The 23,223-nt window shown below is 38.5% G+C and overlaps 1 protein-coding gene across 2 annotated transcripts; it reads right to left on the reverse strand.

Annotated features, from left to right (window-relative positions):
• Window positions 1-993: 993 nt before the first annotated feature.
• Window positions 994-22,146, reverse strand: LOC119789488 (high affinity cationic amino acid transporter 1-like). 2 transcript variants are annotated; one of them, XM_038294392.1, is made up of 12 exons: window positions 22,017-22,146; window positions 13,257-13,657; window positions 12,999-13,157; window positions 12,507-12,678; window positions 12,287-12,420; window positions 11,976-12,198; window positions 10,661-10,800; window positions 6,700-6,802; window positions 6,143-6,348; window positions 5,910-6,061; window positions 1,301-1,409; window positions 994-1,212 (listed from the first exon to the last, which is right to left on the reverse strand). In XM_038294392.1, the coding sequence occupies exons 2-12, from the start codon at window positions 13,624-13,626 to the stop codon at window positions 1,046-1,048; spliced, it is 1,935 nt and encodes a 644-aa protein (XP_038150320.1). In that variant the 5' UTR covers window positions 13,627-13,657; window positions 22,017-22,146; the 3' UTR covers window positions 994-1,045. The 2 variants fall into 2 exon arrangements, with proteins under 2 accessions (XP_038150320.1, XP_038150321.1); XM_038294393.1 differs by lacking the exon at window positions 22,017-22,146 and adding an exon at window positions 15,096-15,118.
• Between the last annotated feature and the right edge of the window lie 1,077 nt (window positions 22,147-23,223).

The following is a 23,223-nucleotide window of genomic DNA, read 5'->3' on the forward strand; positions in this document are numbered from 1 at the left end:
GCATCATGGCCGGGTGAGTTAAACAGTCACAGTTAAAATGTAAACCATGCATTATTGATCACATTCATTAATTATTGAGCTGCAATTAAAATCTACTATATTTTCAAACATAAACATGGCATCGGTGTTAATGCAGCACTGGACTGGGCGAATGTTATACTGTATTTGAATGACTGTATGAGGCACAAATGATATCTATAGGGACATTTCTAACTGTTAAGGTTGCTATAATGCATTAGAGAGAGAGAAAAAAAAAAACAGGATATTTTTTTAATGCTATCATAAAATATTCAAAATGTCTTTTCTCCATTATCTAGTAAAAATTGTCCAAAAATGTAAAACTCACCGTATTCCTTAAAAGCAGACTTTGGCAATTTAAAATGTGCGTTATATACACAGACAAAAAATGTATTTATGCCTCACAAAAAAAAGTATTTAGTGTTATATGAACGCCACCTTTAAGGGTGTAAAATTTGTTTAGGAAATGAGCACATAAAATAAATCTCAAGTATCTGACTTCTAAAAACTCCATATTAGCAGCTTTGCTGGTATCAGAGAAAATATGCAAATTGCCATTGTTAAAAACAACATATGTATGTGCTTTACATTCAACAAACTTTTTTCAAAGATAAACGAAATAAATGCTTAAAATAGAGCAGACCATCCCAGGAAAGACTCTGCTCTCACTAGATGTCAAAGTGACGTACAAAATATTCACACAGTTGTCATGTTTTAAGTAACATAAAATAATGCAAAAGCTCCAAAGTCGAAGCACCTGTGTGTGTTAGGTGCTCTAACAGAACTCTGGCTCTAATTTCTACAGTTCACAGTAAACAAACATTAAAAGATGCGGCTCTGATTCTCTGAGCTCTAACTCATTTTCCCCCGCGTAATATGCCATTGAAAGTGTTTGTCATGTTAGCACACTGCCAGTTTGCAAATGGCTAACTTTATAAACAGTCATACAAGGATGCATGCATAGCTATTTCTCTGCTGCTGCTGCAGAAAATCTCAAGAGTAGATATAAACTTCTCCGTTATCCTCATCAATCGTCGCCGTCTGGGGTGCAGCTCGCCGTGTTGTGCAGGAAAGACTCCTTCTCTGGGCTCATCGGCTCTCCGTTTATCGAGCAGGCGGGAGGGAAGATGTCAGACCTGTTGGAAGCTGCTTCTGAACTGTTCCAAATCCCATACCCGAAGTAGATGATGAAACCTGCAGTTTGTGGGAGAATATAGTTTAGAGAGGTCAGCTTCTTTTTATAAAAGCTGAAAAAAAATGTTTTGCTATTGAACTAAAGTACCTATGATCATCCAGATGGTAAAGCGTATCCAGGTCCCTCTATCGAGCTGCATCATCAGGTAGACATTGACAAACATGCTGACGACGGGAATGAAGGGCAACAAGGGAACCTGAGGAGAGAATGTTCATTTCAAGAGGTTAACATTGAAATCCTTTTCCCAATATAAACGTCTTTTTTTTATTTTTTTTATGAAGTGTAGTGGAGGAATGAATTCATGTAGGCAGAGAGCAAATCAGTGAGCAAAGCAGAATACCTTAGGAAAATTAGCTATCTGCATGATAATTGAGAATTAAGATCTTTATTGGTTAAATAAAGTTTAAATTCTCAGCAAATGTAAAACAAAAATATAGCTGTTTCATTCTTGAAATCTAGTGTGATTTATAGCCAGATCTTAACAGAGGGGTCTGGCTGCAGACCTGCACTGCCGGGAGCCTTCCTTGCAGACCTGCACAATACGGCCTCCTGCACTGTCAAGAACGGAAGTTTATTCTGGGCGTTTTAATCGAAGCCTTCAGGAATAGCACGTAGCCTGATTTTATTAGAAGAAGAAGACATATTTTTTTTGGAAGGCGAATGCACACTTAAATCTGCCTTTTCCCCACTTAAAGACCAAGAAAGCCATGTTTTATCATATTTTTTTTTCTTTTACTTATTACATTATCCGTCTCTTATTGACGTACCGTATGTTTCAATATGATGCTGTGCAATCTGCTATTTTGACAATAAAAGCACTTGCAAATAAAAAAAAAAATTTTTTTTAAGTTTTTTATTCTGTCTACTGTTTTCTCCAGTATTGTGGGGAAAAAACATAAGTTACAGGCTATTTTGGTCATGTATCTAGGTATTCAGTAATTTACTGTGAGTACACAAAGCTAAGTTAATTTGAAATCACACACCATTGGCAAATCTATGTGTTCCAACAGTCACCTAGCTAAGACGCAAAAAATACTAAAAGAATAAAGAATATAAAATACAATACTTGTAAACACAGATTAGATATATCTTCATAAAAGAACTTGGTAATAACATGGTAATAACATAGCAAGTCACACTACATTACTTGGTAACAAGAAAAAAATTTGGTAATCACCCCAAAATTAAGGTATATAATTTCAAAGTAATTACCTGTATGTAATTATTACAATCGTACATTTATGTGTAACACTGGAGACTTTTGGTGGGTAATTAGGTTAGGTTACCACATAACAGTTTGTATTGTATTTAACAAAATTTCTTTTTGTTTACACTTGTGTATTCAAAATGACAAAATAAAATCTGTCTAAGTCTTCTTGGCCACCACCTACGAACGACTTAAGAAGTAAATTGTAACTTATGATCAGGTTAATAAAGCATTATAAAACTGAACTTAAGTTACATATAAATAAGAGTTTAGTTAAGAAAATTGTCTTGCTGTCTTCTAGGTTTGATTTTCTGTTATATGCCAAGTAATAAACTGCATCCTATTAGATAGCTAGCTTTTATTTTATTTCCCTTTTACTTTGAAAGGATTCAAATAAACTTCAGTTTGGGACACAGAGGACACCTCACAGTGACGTTCAGCAACAGTGCAATTCTGCAGCTAGACTCTCTTCGATCTTGAACTGAGCGTCACTTGTCATTTTTCTGGGGGGTCACATTTAACCTTGAACGTGAATCGTACAAATTTAACATCAAACAACAAAGAAAATATCAGTGATCGTACACAAACAGCTGGAAAGATTGTGAGTGGAAAGGAAAACATTTCAGAGAGGCGATTACTTAGTTAAAAATCAAAACCTGCATCTGATCACAGAAGACCAGGAGGAAGGATTAAAACAATGTGTAGAAAGTGCCTCCATTAATATTACCTTTAACCAGGGAGCAAGCACAAGAAGACGAGTCCTGTGCTCTAATCCTTACCACAAAATGTATTATGAGTATCTAACAAATGTATGTCCTAATAAGCTTATAAAAAAATCAAGTTGTATGAGTTAATACTGAAGCTGCACTGAAAAAACTATGGGTTTATAACTGTAAGAACACAGTAGCCAATAAACCTTAGATGTAAGAATCATCTTAAAAATCCTCGTGCTTAAAGATATTAGTTTTAAAAAAGTTTTGTGGGAAAGAAAGGCAAAAATAAATATTGCATTTGTTAATTACGTCTTTGCCATAAAGCTGGTCGAAATTTCATTTTTCAGGGTTTTATTCCCTTAATGCAAAAAAAGAAATAGATTTAATATTGAAGCAAGGATTCTGATTTCATTAACATGCAGATAAAAACCAAAAAGATTCTTCAAATTGATCAATAGCATTTAGATTAGCTGACAACTTGGATTTTATAAGGGAGGAATTGGCAGCTAAAAAGCAAAACAAATGTCTTCGACCATAACAGCTGGAAGGAAAAGGTCTTAAAAATGTTTCACAACTTAAAGGAGAAGTTCGGTTTTTTACACTTTAAGCCCATTTTCTGTAGTGTCCAGGATGAAATCGAATGATCGACACCAAAAGTTTGACAATTGGTCCTGTCTCTGCTTTTTGGCTCATTTAGAATCACCCCCTGGCTGCTTCAGAATGGCTAGCATAGAGCATGTCCGATAATGTCCTTAAAACAACCTTAAACGTTCTTTTTTTTAAATATGCTACTCACCGGGTCGTCAGCGCTGTTCAATGACGTTCCAAAAAATGTTTCGTGAAGAAAAAACGTTCCTGTAGTGTTTTATTTAGCATTTTGTAAATCCCATTGAGTTCTGTAGGAATAGTCAATATTCCGCTGCCACCGGAAACGGAAATGGGGCCTGTTTACACAGTTGTAGTCTTTTCGCTTCACTCTGTGTACTCCGACGTCGAGAATCAAGAATCCACCTTTCGTATTCCATTTTCAGAGTTTTTTAAAGTGTTTAACAGAGACGTTAGCACCTCGACGTCGGAGTACACAGAGTGAAGCGAAAAGACTACAACTGTGTAAACAGGCCCCATTTCCGTTTCCGGTGGCAGGGGAATATTGACTATTCCTACAGAACTCAATGGGATTTACAAAATGCTAAATAAAACACTACAGGAACGTTTTTTCTTTACGAAACTTTTTTTGGAACGTCATTGAACAGCGCTGACGACCCGGTGAGTAGCATATTTTAAAAAAAGAACGTTTAAGGTTGTTTTAAGGACATTATCGGACATGCTCTATGCTAGCCATTCTAAAGCAGCCAGGGGGTGATTCTAAATGAGCCAAAAAGCAGAGACAGGACCAATTGTCAAAAGTTTGGTGTCGATCATTCGATTTCATCCTGGACACTACAGAAAATGGGCTTAAAGTGTAAAAAACCGAACTTCTCCTTTAAAGCCTGAAATATGTTAGAGGGTATTAGTATTCACCTGCACCCCCTCTTCCCTGAGGCAATCCTTTTTTTGAACCAGCATTGCAAATCTATGGAGGGAAAATTTGGCTTTTGTTCTGGACAAAGCAGCTCAAAGTCAGCCAGGTTAGGGGTATATCAATAAACAGCATGTTTTAAGACAATGTTGCATGTTCTCTGTTAACTCTAAGTCTGGGTTATTGTAACACAAAGATATGCATTGATCTAAACTATTCCTGTTGCTGTATTTTTTGGGATCCAGTCCTGCTGGAGAGTGGACCTCTGCCCCAGTCTTATTTGTTTACAACCAAACAGGTTTTTTCATTATTTATTCCCATCAACTTAAAGCTGCTTCCCAGTATTGGAATAAGAATCCCCACAGTATGATGCTGTCACCACCCTGCTCCAATAAGGTTGTTTGTTAGGCCTCGTGCGTTGCAATGTTTTTCATATTTTATATATTTAGGCCAGAAAGGTTAATTTTAAGTTGATTTGATCTGAACCTCTTACTCCACATGTTTAAATAGTCTCCTTCATTACTTTTAGCAAACAAATAACTGCTTTTATTAAACCTGAATTTGTGGCATGTGGAACCAGAAGTTACCAGAGATTCTTGGTTCTTCTCTGACTAAGTACTGTTTTTTATTTACAGCTAATGGAGCAAACAGTGCTCTACTGTGGGAATATTGCTTTATACCTGAAAGAACAAGATTATTAGTTTTCTCCATAGTGTGTCTGGGCTCTCGCTTAGAGATAGGGATTAGCTCAGTCATCCAGGGAGGACTCAGAGTAGAGCCGCTGCTCCTCCAAGTCGAGGGGAACTGGTTGATGTGGCTCAGGCTTCTGGTTAGGATGCCTCATAGATGTCTCCCTGGTGAGGTGTTCCAGGCACGTCCCACCGGGAGGAGACCCAGGGGGAGAACCAGGACACGCTGGAGGGACTATGTTTCTCGGCTGGCCTGGGAGCGCCTTGGGATCCCCCGGAGGAGCTGGCCCATGTGACTGGAGAGAGGGACGTTTGGGCCTCCCTACTGAAGCTGCTACCCCCGCGACGCAACCCCGGATAAGCGGGAGGGGATGGATGGATGAAACCTAACCATACTTTTAACTTTTGCATAACTTTATCCCTAACCTCTGTGCTTTTTCTTGGTCTGTTCCTGCAGACATTTGATATAATAGGGTAAAAAAAAAACTAAAAGGTTATGAATACATTTGGAAGGGACAGCATGAGAGAAAATAAAAGCAAGAAAACAATACATAGAGTTTAGACTCACCTTAAAGGCCAGCTTGGCTTTGCTTTGAGGCTGCCTGAATACAATAAATGTGAGAAGCAAGCAGGCCACCATGATGACGATCAGCAGAGACACAGACCAGTGGGCCGTTCCTCCTTGAACAGCCACCACACTGAAAACACACACCAGAACACCTGGAGGGAAAGAAAGGATCCCACCATGTCATGCTCTGGGCTGGTGGAACATGAATCATTCAGAGACTGAAAGAAGCTTACCAAGTATGCTGGTGCAGATGTTGACGGTACGACCAGACATGGGAGACGGCTCAGGGTTGGAGGGGGACAAGAGATTCTTGATGCTGGCTGTATCCTCTGATTGAGGAGAGATGTCAGAGTTCCCTTCTATGTAAGACTCGGAAATGTCTGCATCATCCTGGGTGTTGGCCATTTCATAGGCGGTACTCAGCTGCTCAGGCTGGTACCTTCACATAAGAAGCGAGCGGAGTTCATAAGGTGAGGATGAGAGCTACAGTTCTGAAGTGAAATTTATAAACCTCAAACAAAGGAACTTATATCACTTTACTTCAGGCTTCTTCTGATTTCTTGTGGATCAGTTCAGAAATATACATATAGACTCAGATGTACTTAGTGCAACAATAATATTGGGTCAACCTGTCTAGTTAATTTCTACTGTGCAGATTATTTCCAACCTTCTAGGTTTTAATTTGTCCTGCATTCAGAGAACTTACAAGCAGCCCTCTCAAAGTATAGAGCCACTATGACTGGTTTAGACAATATGTCTACTGAAACAATATGGTGAGAAACACAATTACCTGAGCACCAACACACAGGCAGCAACCAGAGTATAGGCAAGCAAAGTGCCGATAGACATGAGGTCAACCAGATCCTTCAAATCAAACAGGAACGCCATCACAGCTGCAGGGAACAGAGGAGGAACATTTTCTTTCGCAAACTAAGAGATTCAAAATGCACAAGAAATATTAATATACACTGAACACATACTGTTAAATAGAGACCTTATATAGCAAATAACTGGCAAACTTTTACTTGTGGGATTTTTTTCTTAATCCCCAAACCCTCCTCCTTCCACACGGGGGCACTATTGCCTTTAGCTTTGTTTCAGCTACCTACCAGACATAGGCTGCGTCTCAATTCGCAGGCTGCGTACTTGGTAGTACGCATTTTGAGGCCGGTGACGTCACAACGCTGCGCGGAGGCCGTCCCATTTGGCAAAAATTCTGAGGACGCTTAAAATGCAGCCTCAAAATGCGTCCTCCTTTTCCCCGAATTCTGAGGATGCATCGCTACCATCCTTAGTGGCCTCGCCTGCCACTAGATTTCCCGAGGTGCTTTGCGCGCTTTTTTTTTTTTTTTTTTTTTTTTTTTTTTTTTAGTAGTTGAAGAAGAAAGTCGGATTTTCTTGAAGTTACGGACAACCGAAAGCAGCAGCAGCGCCGACAGTAGTGCGGAGAACACCTTTAAATGTAAGTAGTTTGTTTTTTTTTTGTTTTTTTTTAATGAACATCTATTAAAATACATGACGGTAACGGAGCCACCGGAATGTGTAGGAGCAGCTAAAACTAAAGCTTAGAGCTAACCTGTTGATACGTGATGTTCATCAACAATTAAAAGCCTTCATACAAATGTCACTATTTTTTATTTTAACCTACATCTTACTGTACTGATAGCCGTATCCCTCACTAATCGGATCTATTTATTCTCAAACAGTTTATTACAAAGGATTAGAACTGTTAAAGCTTAATGCAGCTGAAGAAATAACATTAGTCCAGCTGTACTGGGCTGTTAATACTGCAAACGTTTTGTTTTAATACTCAATAATGTATAGTTTATTTACAGTACAGTATAATAAGGTTTAAAGTATAATTCGCTTGAAGAACAATACAGGCGTAATTATACAGAACAGTCATTTTGCCTGTTGACATAACAGAAATATGCTTTACATGTCATTTGGTTCCAGGGAGCAGACAGAGGAGTGGATAAAATGACCACCTTATCATCGGGGCCAAAGATACTGCTGCAGGCGGATGGAGGGAAGAGTTCAGGCAGAATTCCATCTACATGTTGCATTTCTATGTAAAAGTCACACAGGTTAAAATAAGTCCTGTTCAAACACCAACGTACAAATATAATCTTTTGATCACATCAAATGATGCTCAGATGCCACTTTTTGTAAGTATGTATGTATGTATATGGGTATGTGTAGGGAAATTACATCTTTCATTTATTATTTTCATGTTAATTTACACTTTGAGTAAGCTTGAAAAAGTAATCTCCAGGTTACCATTCCAAAGTCTTTTTCTGTAGAATTTCATTAATCCATCCAAATCATGAAACCTTCCTTTTTTCTAGCTTTAAAGAAACACTACAGAAAATAGCATCTGTTGATACAAATAGTTTTCCTCTACTTTAGGAATGCAAAGATCCTTGGACAGGGCAGGGGGTCAGTGGGAATCCTACTGCTGCCACCTGGCCCTGGTTTGTCCTCATGGATGAGGTATTAGGACAGAGGCCCTCTATTACCCCACCTGTCCTAATTGCCTCCATCCCTGAGGACACACCAGGGCTAGATGCTGCAGAGGCAGAGCAGCATCAGGGTGAAGATGAGGAAGAGAATGAGGATGAGGGAGGAGGGAAAGGAGGAAGAGAAGAAGGAGGAGTGACGAGTTGGTGGATTTAATCAGGGAGGAGATGAGATGGCAGAGGGAGGCGGGAAAGGATGGACAGATTATTTCATTTATTGGAGAGGATGGTGGACAGATGTTATTATTTTTTTGGTGTTTTTTTTTTTTTTTTAACAAGTTGAAGTTCTGTGTTGCTGTTATGGTTAAATTAAATTATTAAATTGTTTATAAAAGTTATTGCTGTCGGTGTGTTCTTAAAGTCTTTTAACCTTTTTACATGATCTGTTTCATCACTTCTTTTTAATTTAAGTAAACTTAGAACAACTTCTCAGTGACATCAGTTTATTTTTAGAGAAGCAAGTATTTACAATAAACTATTAAAAACATTTTTAACTATTGACATTAGATTTTAAAATTAACTACTACAACTATTTACAGAAGATATACAGTAAATATTACTAGAGAACATATATATATAATTGTCACTGAGCAGGAGTCCCTGGTGGGGCTGCTGGACTGGATGGGATGCCACACAGATGAGCTTGGAGTCTTCTGACTGCGAGTGGGACATCATCTGGGGGGTGGGGGTGCCTCTCTCCACTGCTGATCCAATCGATGGCTGCCATGTTACTAAAAATGTTCAAGAAGACGCAGAAAATAATGACTTTACTAAAACTGTTTTTATAACCCTTAAATAAGAACAGCTAAAATGTGATTCTACTTGCCATCTAAATGTAACGGTGGTCAGGTAGACCCTCCTCCAGGGCAGACACCTCAGCAGACAGCTTGCCCCGCCAGGGAGCACCACTGACTGCCTCCTACACGTTCTCCCCTCCTCATCCTCTGGCATGTCGTCCTGCTCTTCATCCTCTGGGGCTGTTATGACCTGTAGAAAAAAAAAGACAAAAATATTTATTTTTATTCAGTCATCTATCTTTTTTTCCTTATCTTTATTACATGATTTATTAGAAATTACATTTTACTTCATCTAGATCCACTATTTAACTTAGTTTTTTCGTTTTTATATTTTGATTTTTTTCCCCCTGTATTATGTTTATATATATATATATATATATATATATATATATATATATATATATATATATATAAAAAATCAGGCAGTAAGGGGATAACAATTTAGACAAAAATGATTTATTTCTCAACAGTTTGGCTTCTCAACACAACATTAGTGATAGTAAAAGTAGTGATTTAAGTCAGTTATTTACAGGGTTTGTACACATTTAACTATTCAATTCAATTTACTAAAGTTACAAACAAATAAATCACAAACTTACAAATAAATATAAAATTTGATATTTAAACCTATTCATCAATCTGCTGACAAGCGTTTATTTAATAACTGGTATATTCTGATCATTAGCAGGCCCTGTGGGTTAGAATAATAGCAGGTAGATCTTACCTCTCCGCTGCGCTCTGCCAGCCTGAGAAAAATCCGTCGCAGGTTTTGCTGCCGCCGAAGCCGTCAAAGCGACTCTCCTCCTCCAATAACAAGTAAATAAAAAAAAATAAAAATTTCCATATCTATTTTTTTGTTGGTTCTTTCCGTATTTCTCGAGCTGTCGGATTTTGTTTCGCGCTGTGTTTGGGGTAAACGTGATGACGTCGTGTCGCAACCAGGAAGTGCTCCAAAGGCTAGACCGTCCCATTTACCAACGGCTGAGGATCCTCCGGAGCAGCCTACCAAGTCTGGGTCCTCCGGAGGCTAGGTAGGCTGCGTCCTCGGAAGTACGCAGCCTGCGAATTGAGACGCAGCGATAAGCCCTGCCACCAAGACGGAGACCATTGGCGTCTTCCTCCCGCTGACATGAGCCAGAAAGGAGAACATCACACCGTCACGAGCCATAGCAAAGATAATGCGTGGCAGACGAAACATGGAGCCAAAGAGGCTGAGCCACAGATGAAGGAAGGAGGAGAAGATTAAGAACTTAGCTGCTTCCACAAGCTCTCATTCATTCTAAGCCCAACAGAGCATCTGCTCAGAGAGTGTCAGCGTGGTGGAAACTAAGGTCGGCTGCCTTTGTGCTGCATTTCATGTTAGTAGGTCCTGAGGATACTGGTCTGCAGGTTCTGCAGCTTTCATTCAGTTAGTGAGTTTAGGATGTGAGCTCACCTGCAACTATGCCTGATGTTACTGTGGCAGTTAGCGGGGTTTTGCTTCGTGTGCTGAGTTTAGCCAAACATTTGAAGAGCAGGCCATCGTCTGCCATGGCCCAGATCACTCTCGGCATTGGGAACATGGAACCAAGCAAACTATTACGGAGAAAGAAAAACCAACATGCAATGTCAATTAAAACACACAAAGCTCAGATTTCAGTGGTGAAATAAAAATGTATTTTTTTTGTATAAAAAAAGCATTTAATGAGAGCATTTTTTATGACACAGCAGAAACCTATATTCTATATGCAGGCCTGTCAGTGCAAAAAAATAGAAATCTATAGAAGTAATTTTTTCTTAAAATAAGTGCATTTTTTCTTGAATTGAGGAGGTAAGTTAGACCTTGCCAATAGAACAAGACAATTTACATTTAGAATAAGAAAAAAAACAATCGCATTGTCTTATTTCAAGTGCATATTATTTAATTATCTTATTTTTAAGAGTAAAAATACTCAATTAATTGGCAAATCATCTTTACCAACTGAAATTAAGAGTAACTTAAGAAATTTTGACTCATTTCTAGATTGCACCTCTAATGAATTGGTGCATCTTTTGGACTGGGAAATGTTTTAAATGTTTCTGTTGTTACATCATGTAAACATAAAACATGCACAGGGTAAAGTGCTTTAAATCTGGAGCTACAGTGCTCCAATAACGTCTCTAGGAGTTCTTGTGTTTATTTTTTAACTGACCTTGAATTACAATTCAATTGTTCTCAAAATAAGGCATATATTTTCTAGGCTGCACTACTTGGCTTTCTAACTCTATACATTTATCCCTATATGTGATTTTTTTTTTCTAAAGCCAATCATTAAAAATGAATTTGGAGATTTAAGGGCTTCAATCTAACTCAGATTCACAATGATAACTATTTTCTAAGCTGTGACAAAAATTGTTTGATTGAAGCAAATTATCTTAACACAGAAGTCTGTTACAGTACCATTCAGACAGATAGAGGAAGGCCTGGATGAAACATGAAAATAGTTAAATATCATTTCATAACCAGAATAACTTCATAAATCTATCTGCATGTTTGATCAAAATAATATTAAAAAAATTGTATCTGTGACCTGCCTCATAATAAACCCCACTCTTTCCAACCTACAGTGTTTTAACTGCAGCTCATCGGCCAACAGTAAGTAAAAAAATATGTAAAAGAATTCACAACTCAGTGCAGCTAAAATGAATTATTCATTTCTAAAGATTCCTGTTGAACAATTACGCGCCCTCTGTGGCTTCTCATGCTGAGAGGCAGTAGGAGACCCACTTACCTGGTCGACAGAGCACATAAAGAGCCAATGGCTACTGCATAAGTGGCTCCCTCCCAGCCGACATACTTAAAGGCCACTGGAAGAGGGCTGTTCTTGTCCAGCATGTAGTACGGCATCATAACAGTAAGAGCCGCCGAAACGCCAAAGTAAGCTACAAAACAGATGAGGAGAGAGGCCACTATGCCAATGGGAATGGCCCTCTGGGGATTCTTCACCTCCTCTCCTGAGGGGGGAACAAACAAAAACAAATAGGATATGTCAGCTAACAGGGCTCATGCAGGCACTACCGGTGTTAATGGATTCGTCCTCACCTGTGGTGGCGATGCAGTCAAACCCCACGAAAGCATAAAAACAGGTGGCAGCACCGGAGAGGACACCTGTCCAACCAAAAGGCATGAAGCCGCCTTGACCAAGAGTTTCCTTTTTAGGGAGGGAAAACGAGGTACTGAAGGTACAAAAAAAAAAAATTACTTTACTTACGCAGATCCCTGGAGATGAACTTACGGGTAGACTGATCTTTATTTAACCTACTTAACGCTGGTGTTTGCAGTGATGTTAAGGATCTCATCAGGGTCCAGGCTCCAGTTTTTTAAGCTTCCTTTCACCAATCCAGAGATGATCACAAACAGCAGGACAAGCACATTGACGCAAGTGAATACTTTATTCACCATTGCTGATTCTTTGACTCCAAAAGCAAGCAGTCCTACAAAAGGTAAAAGAATAATTATTAAGGGGGGGAAAAAACCCACAGGATTCCTTGAAGTGTCTTATTCTATTTCAGTTTTAAGCCTGTTGTTTATGTACAAATCGAGGAGTAAAACATTAGGGGCAGTAGGGTGGATAGACTGATGGATGGAAATAATAAAAAGGAAAAAAAATAAAAGGAAAAAATTCAATTCAAAAATTTTTAATTTAGATTTTTATATTCTAAATTCTAATCCATGCTGAGAAGATCCTGCTCCATATTTTTGAAAACGTAGCGTTACTTTGTGTGAATCCTGAAAAGTAATGCTTGTTTCTAACCTGTCAGAATAAGTATGATTAAGACAGCAAAGATGTCTGGATACTCTGCGAGGACTCCTGGAAAGTTCATCCTCATATTTTCTCTGCAAAAAGTCTCAATGTTCTTTCCAGTCAGCTCATCGAAGGTTGCGCTCCATGCCCTCGCCACGCTCGAAGTTCCTGCACAGAGAAATATTCAGCTTATTAAAAAACAAATACTAAGACGGACGACGGTGTACTCTTATTTTCTGTTTTGTTTTATTTTTTTAACAGCCTCACCAATGACATAGGAGAGGATGAGGTTCCAGCCGGTAATAAAAGCCCAAAGTTCTCCAACTGTCACATAGCTGTAGAGATAAGCTGATCCAGTTCTTGGAACACGGGCTCCAAACTCAGCGTAGCAAAGACCGGCCAGGACGGAGGCCAGGGCAGCGATGAGAAATGAGAGGACGATGGCAGGTCCAGAGCTTTCACGGGCTACGGCACCAGCGAGGACGTAGACGCCAGCGCCCAGTGTGCTTCCGACACCTAGGGCCACCAGGTCAAAGGTGTTGAGACATCGTGATAGCCTGGACTCTTCTGTGCTGCAGTCCACCACCTTCACCCGCAATAGCTGCTTCCCGACGTCTTTAAGTTTGGCCAGAATCATCTTTGTTAGCACCAAAAGGCTGAAAAAATACCTTTGGACAAAACAACAGAAATGTTGATCAGAATATGATACATCTGGTAACACAATACAATATCTGGTCTTATAATTTTGTGCTGGTCCACAATCAAAAATAGATTTCGAATTCAACTTTATCGTCATTATACTGTCACAAGTACAAAGCAACGAAATTCACTCTGCATTTAACCCATCCCCTTGGCGAGCAGTGGGATACCTTTGTTCGGCATGCAGGGAGCAGTGTGGGGGTTAAGCGTCTTGCAGAGTGGCAGTCTGTGGGAGTGGAGCTTGAACTCAGAACCAATAGAACCCAAACGCAATGCACTAACCATTGGGCCACCACTCCCCTACTACCAATAAAATGCATTGAAATTTGTGGCTGCAACAACAATCCAGAGGGCACAGTTTGTAGCACTGTGGCCTTGAAACAAAAACGGTTCTGGGTTCGATTCCCAGGGTTTTATGGACCATGGATACCACCAGGGGTTCTACTCAGGGTACTCCGGCTTTCCCACATGCCAAAAACATGACTGTTAATTTACAAGCAAAACAAAAGTAAATCTTTTGTTGATGAGAGAAATTTGGTAGTAAAATGTACTTTTGCATTTGTTTGTTAAATCAAATTGTCTTAGTTTGTAAAATCAACTTAGATTTTATTGAGTGAAATTTTCAAATAATTTCTATGTGGAAAAAGTTACCTAGAGTAAATGTTACCCCTTTTTTTCAGTGCAAAGTTACGATGGCATGTATTCAGACGATCAGTGGCCAGTCCAGGAAAGAGGCTCATAAGTTTATTGTGCTAATTTAAACAATCACACTGCAATCAGGCTTAACTTTGCTGCGTCAGTCAATCTAAACCATATCTAGACTGAACACACCTTAAAAAGAAGAAGCGTGGTGAGTTTGGTGCTCCTTGAGTGTTATTTAGTATATAACCTCTCTTTATTCTGTTCCAACAAAAAGCTGAATAGGCTTCTTTTCAATAGTGATGGCATCTACGAAAGTAGATCAAAATATTGGGTATTAAAAAATTATAAACCTCTAATTTATTCAATTAATAAGGAATAAATTAAGAAAATTTAAATTTTTATGGTTTGGTAAGGTAGGCAGAATATGTATCAACAGTATGAAATAAATTAGGGCTGAAACAATTAATCCGATGAATCAATTATCGAAATAATCGTCAACTATTTTAGTAATCGTTTTAGTATAGAGACTGTAAAACATGCCTTTAGCTCACAAATCAACCCACTTAGAGCAGTAGTTTTATTAAAATTGTAAAAAAAAAAAAAAAAAAAAAAGATAAAGGAAGCTTTTTCCGTCAAAATGTTCAATCGATTTGCTAAATAATTGTTAGTTGCAGCCCTAGACTAAATAATTGTGACATTAGTTTTAGTTTCAACCTTCCTCTAAAACAATACATCAGCAACAGTAGTGATCCAGAAAGTACTCACTTCACTTCAACAACTAAGCAAGATGGAATCCTCAGCCTTTCCTGATGCTCCCAAAATTAATTCTCCTGACTGCACATCACCATCGCCATCTTTAGATCAGACATTTACCACCATAGGTCTGACATGTGACTAAGGACGCCTTTTTTCTGTGCAAGGTGTTTGGTTTACAAATAGAACAGTGATGCATCACATGGCATCAGGGGCAGCTGTGATTACGCCAATACTAACCCGCCCTTTCCTTTTTAAACTACTTCAAGAACATACAGAGGCAGAGGTAATCTGAATTAACTGTTTGTTCTTCTCAAAGCAGCCACCTTTAAAGATTTATATCAAACAAATGCTTGACTATAGGAAGTTGATTTTAAATATCCTGCTAATTTGGTCTAAAATAAGTTTTTACAATACCTTCCTGAGGATTTAGATGTCCGACTTTTAAGGTTTGATCCACCAAAGCAGAGAGAGTTTGATATCTATGTGATGCATCTTTAATTGAGGACACAGGCAGGAATGAGACTGTAAAAAATATACTGTGGTATTTTTTCTTTAACACTAAGCCATTTACTGGTGTGCTATATTAGGAGGAAATGTTGTTCTTGATACGTAAAAACTGTATTGTCATCAAGCATTGAGAAAACCTCAGATAAGACCAAACAATTTTAAGCTGTGTGCCCAGGTCATAGTGAACTGTTATTCTGACCCGCATTCAGCTTCTAAAACAAACAGAAAAAAGGCCAAATATAGACACTAGAAAATGTACATAGAATGAAAACTATCAGTGAGTCTTTCCCATTTATCCAAAACTGGAACCAGCTTTTTGACATGCAGCATGTCCTCCTATGCTGCTGGTGAACCAGATCATTAGCCACATCCGCGTCCAGAAAAAAAAGAAAAAAGAGGAGGTGTAACGATGAGTCAGTGGTTCAGAATTAACAACAAAACCACACAGCAGAATGAACATGATGTGGCGTGCCTTTGCTGAGCTAAAAAAGGCGGGTGAGAGGAGAGGGCCCCTGCCCCCGTCTCATCCAATCGCTGTGCTGGTGACTCATAACGGCATGTGGATTAACTTGGAGGAGCAGTTGGTCCCGTGGTTTTAAATGTTTGCCTGCAGACACAATGAATATAAGCTCCTTGAAATGACTTTTATACTGACGGTCACAGATAGACCTATAAAGAACTTTTAATAGCAGATCAGCAAAGCATGCATAAATTACTAATTAATTATTCATCCCATTAAATTATCCTCATGTAAACCTGATGTTCAGCCAGGGATCTTTGAATTCATAGTGAGCGGATGTGAGTGGACAAGCAGTGTAAACACTCGGTCCGCCCTGTGGCTCTCAGCCTTTAGGGCTAGCAGGCGGATGATGCAATATTGACATACCAAAACTGTTATTTTGCTGTTTATGCTTTGGATTCAAGCAAATTCCAACACGCCCTTATACTTTACAATGTACTGTGTGTTGCAATCATACCTCTTAATTTTGCCAAATTCTGCAACATTAAAACTGCAAACTTCATCTTAAAAACCAACAAAGTAATGCAAAAGTGTGACGTGAAATTATTTTTTACAAATACTAATCCAGGAAGTGTGACACATATTTATATTTAGTCTGCATTTCTTCGTACCCCTAAATAACTCCAAAAGCAGTGGAATAAAGCTGTGGCTAAGTTTCAGTCAGGATTAGGTTGTAAAACAGTATTACAAATGTCAAACATTACAAACTCACACTACAGTGCTCAGTTCTACATGCCGGAATGGAAATAAATGGAAGTTATCTACCAAGATGTCGCCAGAAGGACGAGATGGGAAGCAGAGTAAGAAGCAGCCAAGAGGCCCGTGATAACTGAGGAGCTGCAGCAATACCAAGCTCTAAAGAGAGAATATATTGGCCAAACCAATCGTCGTTAGGATGGCAAAAATAAAGCCATTGCTCCCCAAAAAAAAAAAAAAAAAAAGCCAATATGATGTTTATGTTATGTCACAAGCCATGCTGGAGCCGGCTTTAGGTTTCGGATTTCAGGCTAACTCTATGGAAACTTGCTGCTCCAGATGCCAAACCCAAGATGAAAGATAGATTCACATATTTAAACATCTTGTCTGTCAGTTGACAAAAACTCCTAGGTAGGTTTAGAAAACTTTTCAGAACAAAAGTCTGGTTGCTTCCAATTTAAGCCAGTTTTATGGGTTGACATGACCCAGATGACAGAATTTGCAAATCAAAATCAAAAACAGCTTTTAATGTTTGATTTTTATTCATGCTTGCAGGGCAAACCCCTGTCGGATGCTGGAGTTCACATCCGACATTGCATCCTGCAAATGGAGGGTAGCTCCAGCTCTCACTTTCTTTGTCCTTGGGCAAGATACTTTACCCGCTTTGCCTACTGATGGTGGCCGGAGGGCCCGGTGGCTCCTGTATACAGCCGTCTTTTTCTGTCACTGAGCCCCAAGGCAGCTGGAGCTGCAGTAAAGCTTGCTGCTATCAGTGTCAATGTGTGTTTAAAGCAGTTTGGAGTCCTCTCCTTGAAAAGGTACTAACATAGGTACGTGCTTATCCTGTGTTTTCTGCTTATTAGGGGTCATGCATGTGTTTGGTAAATGAGGGGAGTGTTGGTCTAGTGGTTAGAGCAGTGTGCTTGCGCTCTGAGAAGCTTGAGCGTACTCGGTTCGATCCCACTCTGGTTTCCTGAACAAAACCCTAAACCCCTGATTCCCACACTGATGCCAGCAAGATACATGAGGTCATTGACGCCATCAGTAGGTAGTGTCTTTCCCAGAGGGAACACAAGAGCCGGAGCTGGGGGGCAAACACCCGGTTACAGGCCGAGCTCCCGCATCCAACGCCACTGTCAATCCATTAGGAGTAACAGTATAGTGTAGTTTTTTGAGATGTGCTATCCTTTTCTGCCACACCAACTACCTTCATGTCCTCTTTAATTCCATCCGTCTTCCTCTAGACCTCCTGCCTGGCAATTCTTCTATGGATCTACCAATTATCCCTCCTTAGCATACTTCCAAACCATTTCTGGCTTTATCTCCAAAATATCAACATGAGCTGACCCACTGATCCTGTTCATTCTTCTCGCTCCTAAAGAGAACCTCATCATCCTCTCTGCTACCTTTAGCTCCGCCTCCTGTCTCCTTTTCAGTGCTGTTGTCTCTAAATTGTCCACCCCTTCCGAATCTTACCACCGTCTTTTACATCTTTCCTTTCATTCTTGCTGATACTCTTATAACACAAAACACCTGATATCTTTCTCCATGCGTTACCAGCTTCCGGCTTGGATTGCACTGGACTGTTGACCCTATTTACTAAAGATCCACACAAAAATCTCTTTAGATTTTCCTCCAACTGTTCCCTTTTCTCACTTCATCTCACTATGTCATCAGAAGTGCTACACAAATAAAACTATTATAATTACCATCACTATTATTATAGTGCCAACATTATTGTTGAGGATATGGAAGCTCATCAAATTTCATCAGAAGATAAAAGGTGCTACATTTAGGGCAATCATGGGGGAAAACATGTTTTAGGCTGCAAAAGGGGGAGGAGCTTTACCTCGCTCCAGGTCAGCGACCATAAATGTCAAGCCAGAGATATAAGGAAGAAGTTTCAATCTAAAGCATATCAGTGAGTTAGAATGGTCTTTAACAAAAAAAATGTATGTTTTCGATCATATAAGGTTTAAGACTTGAAATAAAAACAGACAAACATCTCCTTCAATGGATACATCAACATATACAGAGAAAAATTTATCAAAGCAAGGGAGGATGAGTGCAAATAGATACCACACTATTTAGATTTTAATTTCTAGAAAGAAACAAAAATAATTTATCCTTTTTCCTGCTGGTTTTATTTTACAGCTTTGTGTTTGATTACCACACACATTTACTATACAACATATTTGAGTTAGTAGTTGTGATGTAAAACAAAGTTAAAGGAGCAAACATATTTTTCCAAGGCAGAAGTATACATAAAAAAAAAAATACTTGTGGAAAGTTTATCTCATATCTCCTCATGTACACTTGATAAGTAACTGACCTTTTGCTAACGACCCTGCCTCAAGCGTTGCTCTAAGAATATATTAAAAGAGAACAATAATTTTGACGGTGCCTTGGCAGGTGGCCACACTGCTTATTAGTGGGATTAATTATTATCTTGAATGTATTTGCATTCATTTCATAAATCTTGCAATGCCTAATTAAACGTTGTGGAAAAAAACATGAACTTTGTGTTTTTCTTCCTACTCCTTTTTGTAGTAAATGGTGTTGGATTCTAAAGTTAAATAAATACTGAACATCATAGCAGTTTGTATAGTCACTTTAAAGACAACAAAAGAATCAATAAACAAGAATCAAACACCAACGGTATATAATTTTTTAAAGAAAACGTAACACTTTGGGTCTCAAAACATTTGTATATAGTGAAAGATTTAAATGTATAGTGGAGGATGTTCTTTTTCCAGGTGGATCATCAAAATAAGTGGTCCTCCTAATTGTCAATCATTTTGGTGATATGTTTTTCGCAAGGCCATCTGAAGTAGTCGTTGCCCTTTTCACTTACTGTTGGTGAGTCTGACATAGTGGAAAAATTGCAAATCTTCTTTTGGATAGTAAGCTTGTATGAGCAATGCAAACAGAAACTTTTAGACAGATCGTGCACGAGGATATTTTCACTCGGGAGCGGGAACAGGGTTGTGCATTCGCATTTTTTTTAAAGTGGAAAGGACAGGTCTTTTCAAAAATTCGCCAAAATCCTCCACTGTATCTTTAAATATGTAATCTGGACTCTAGACAAATCTCAAGACAGTCATTGAAAGGGTTGCATAGAGTTTGTTTCTTTGAGGAACTATTTCCTCCCTGTCCTTAACCTTTGCAAATTAGAATTTCTGTGAAGAATACACAGTCAATCTTACTTTGATTAAAAACTCATAAGGAGGTATAGTAATAGAATTTTATCCTGAATTTCAATTTAAAAAATTGTTATATTTCTCAAATTTTATCTTGTCAATTCATTCTCTCATTGACATTCCTGCACAAGATCAGGACAAATTTAATTGCAATATTGTGCAGGCCCAAAATACCATGACAATTAAAATATATTTGTTACTACGGTAATTGTTGCTTTGTAGGTATACTTTTAGGTTGCAATATCGTAATTTCTTGAACTGCTGCAGCCTATAAATGATGACGTATCCCACTTTGATGAGTTTTATGAGGTAAAGGGATAACACAGCTCTTTTAAATTATTCTGTTGCTTGCCGGTTCTTGGGTCTCCAACCTACCTGACAAACAGAATTTATCCAAACTTGCTCCTTCTACTGTTTGGCTTTAATGCAATAAAGCCTACAGCTTCTCATGAAAAAAATAAATAAAAAATCTATAGTGGGCTACATGTTTCCATTCCCTACTTTACAATACTACATTTTCCTTTGTTGGAACTTACGGTACTAAAGTTATGCTGTTTCTAGTCCCAATGCCATCACTGAGTGACAACATCTGTGTTATGCTCCGGTTATGTTTTTGTTTGTTGCATATTTATTTAATTTTATCACATAAATGAATGTAACTATTAGTGATGATAAGCCTAAACACACACAAAGTTACAAAATTAGTGTTTTGTTTTATTTGTTACTATTAAATTGGGCTGAAAGAATGAAGCAGATTAATTGATTATTGAAATAATCTTCAACTAATTTAGTAATGATTAATCATTAACTGGAGTATAGAGACTGTAAAAGTTGCCTTTAGCTGACAGATTGACCTACTTAGAGCAGTAGACCTAATTATACCAAAATTGCAAAAAAAAATAAATAAAAATACATAAATATGTTGTCTTTAAGATATATTTTTTTTATTTCTGCGGTAATATGCTCTACCCAGAACTCCTGAAGTGGAAAAACTTTAGTTCCACCTGGCTTAATCCTTTAAAAAAATCTTCTTGCCAACAAATTATTAATCGATTAATTGAAAGAAATAATTGACAGATTAAACAATTAGCAAAATAATTGTTAGCTGCTGCCCTTCTAGTAAAATCAACATCTTAAAAGCAGAATATAAATATCATCAAGCATGGACCGAAAGAAAGGGCCCCGCAAACAAATTCTGCTCCAGGTCTCAAATAACCACAGTCCGCCTCTGAGAAGTATGGAGGACCAACTCTGCCATATTTAAAAATAAATACAGAAATAAATAAATGCTCACTACATAAATAAGCATTTAATTAATTGCGCCCAAAAATACAATAAACAAATAAATGTAGGTAGAAATTAAATTAGACAGCGAGACATAAATGCATATATCTCTTTTAATTAGCTTGTTCATTTATTCCCCTTTGTAATAATTACCTTTATCTTCAACTTTGTTACTTTTTTTATTTATGTGCATGATATATTTTATGGCAGAATTGGTCCTCCATAGGGAAGCACTAAAGGAATACCAAGTTAAAAAAAGAAAACATAAATATATCTATAAAAAAAATTGCACTATTTTCTGAGCTGTTATAAATAAATAAATAAAAGCAGAGAACAGGAAGTTTCATTCATGCGCCTTTTTGGGTTCATGTGAGTTCATCCGCCAGCGCTACAGCTGTGAAGCGCACTCCTATAAAAGGAAATGTTCCTCCGCCTGCATTGCCCACACTTTTTAAAAGTGTAAACATCAACAAAACTTCTTTAAAATTGCCTAAATAATTAGTTTCCCTGACTGTTTGCAGCAACTTCAAAGTGCGCTTTGGAAGCAGAGTGCAGCTTCCCTGAGATGCCCTGAAGTTTTATTGCATCAGCCGGATGATCCTTCCGTCCTTTCTCAGCCCATGTGCGCCTGCTTCCTTATTAACTGTGAGATGAAGCCGCGCTTATACCTACTTTTCCCTTCTCTTTCATTCCAAAACATCATTATTAATAATATTTACTTACTTTTAAGTCAGCCACAAACAGCTTTAGTTTTTTTTCCCCCTTTGAAAGGATTCCCCTTAATGAAGCTGACAGATGATTCCGTGGGAAGGACATACACATGGAGGTGAACTGTATTCACACACACCCACGAAGAGTCCACCCACTGAGCTGCCTGTGGCTCCACCCGATGATGTGCAGGAAGCTCTGTGAGCCGCTAGATGGCGCACTTTCCAAGTGAATGGTCGTCCTGAGGGCCCCTCAGAGGCATCTTGGGTGTAGATCAGAAAGCAAGCTGCCCTCCGGCCATGTCTCACTTTTTAAAATCACCCCTATAGCCCATCAGTATGCATGCCTTCACATCTGTCCCTGCTGTTCTTTTCAGAGCTGGGTGATTATGAATTTCTTGTGAAGTTGTAAAAGACTCTGTGGGGGGAAACAAAGCTGCTACGCTCCATTCTCCATGTGTCCTGCTGTGGCTGAGTGTTGGTGATCCTCTTATCCCAGCCTGCATCTTCATAGATAACACAAATCTACATCTGGATTTGGGTTTATCCACTAGGCTGTTCCAGGATTTAATAAAAAATAGGCACACTTTCCACATACTGCGTTAGACTGGGTCAGACTGGTACCATTAGAGATGTCTAGAGGTCAAAGGCGTAACTTTCGGTAAGCAGAGACTGCAGTTGCTTAGGGGCCCCCGACCTCTGAGGGGCCCCGTCACTGACACCTGGTTGGCCCCTTACATAATTGTGAATATGTAATGGCGCGAAAAATTCTTCTTAAACCCACTTGACACTAATATAACTGGCCGGACGTTATTTATACCCCAACACATGGCAGATTTTAACAAGATGGTGAGCCGTTTAAACACGACACCAATAGCAAAGCAGACATTGGTACTTTAAATTACTATATTAATAACTGTGTATAGTTCATTAGACTAGTTGGTTAAAAATACACCCATATAATATGTTTCAAACCGCAATAAAGATCTTAAAAGAACCATGTTTTTGAATATAAAATTTTTTACACTACAACTTGGAATTATGGGTAATCCAGAGCGTAGATTAAAACCATAACCCTTACGTACAATGTGTTAGCATTGATGGATCTGACTTTTACTTTCTACTTTTATACTTTAAGTTTTGTTTTTTGTTTTTTTTTTCTTGGAGCACATACTGTTTCACGTTTTATTGAGTAAACAGGTGAGGTTGATACTTCAACTTTT

Source organism: Cyprinodon tularosa, unplaced genomic scaffold (assembly GCF_016077235.1).
Source record: "Cyprinodon tularosa strain WSP-4 unplaced genomic scaffold, ASM1607723v1 ctg34, whole genome shotgun sequence".
Lineage (NCBI taxonomy): Eukaryota > Metazoa > Chordata > Actinopteri > Cyprinodontiformes > Cyprinodontidae > Cyprinodon > Cyprinodon tularosa.

Bases quoted from the DNA above. Each gene is read 5' to 3' on its own strand.
- LOC119789488 (XM_038294392.1), bottom strand. From the start codon at position 13,626: ATGATTCTGGCCAAACTTAAAGACGTCGGGAAGCAGCTATTGCGGGTG. The intron at 1,410-5,909 runs GTGAGTCTAAAC...TTCTCTCCTCAG, and splicing joins AAGCCAAGCTGGCCTTTAAG to GTTCCCTTGTTGCCCTTCAT. The intron at 1,213-1,300 runs GTACTTTAGTTC...CACAAACTGCAG, and splicing joins TACCATCTGGATGATCATAG to GTTTCATCATCTACTTCGGG.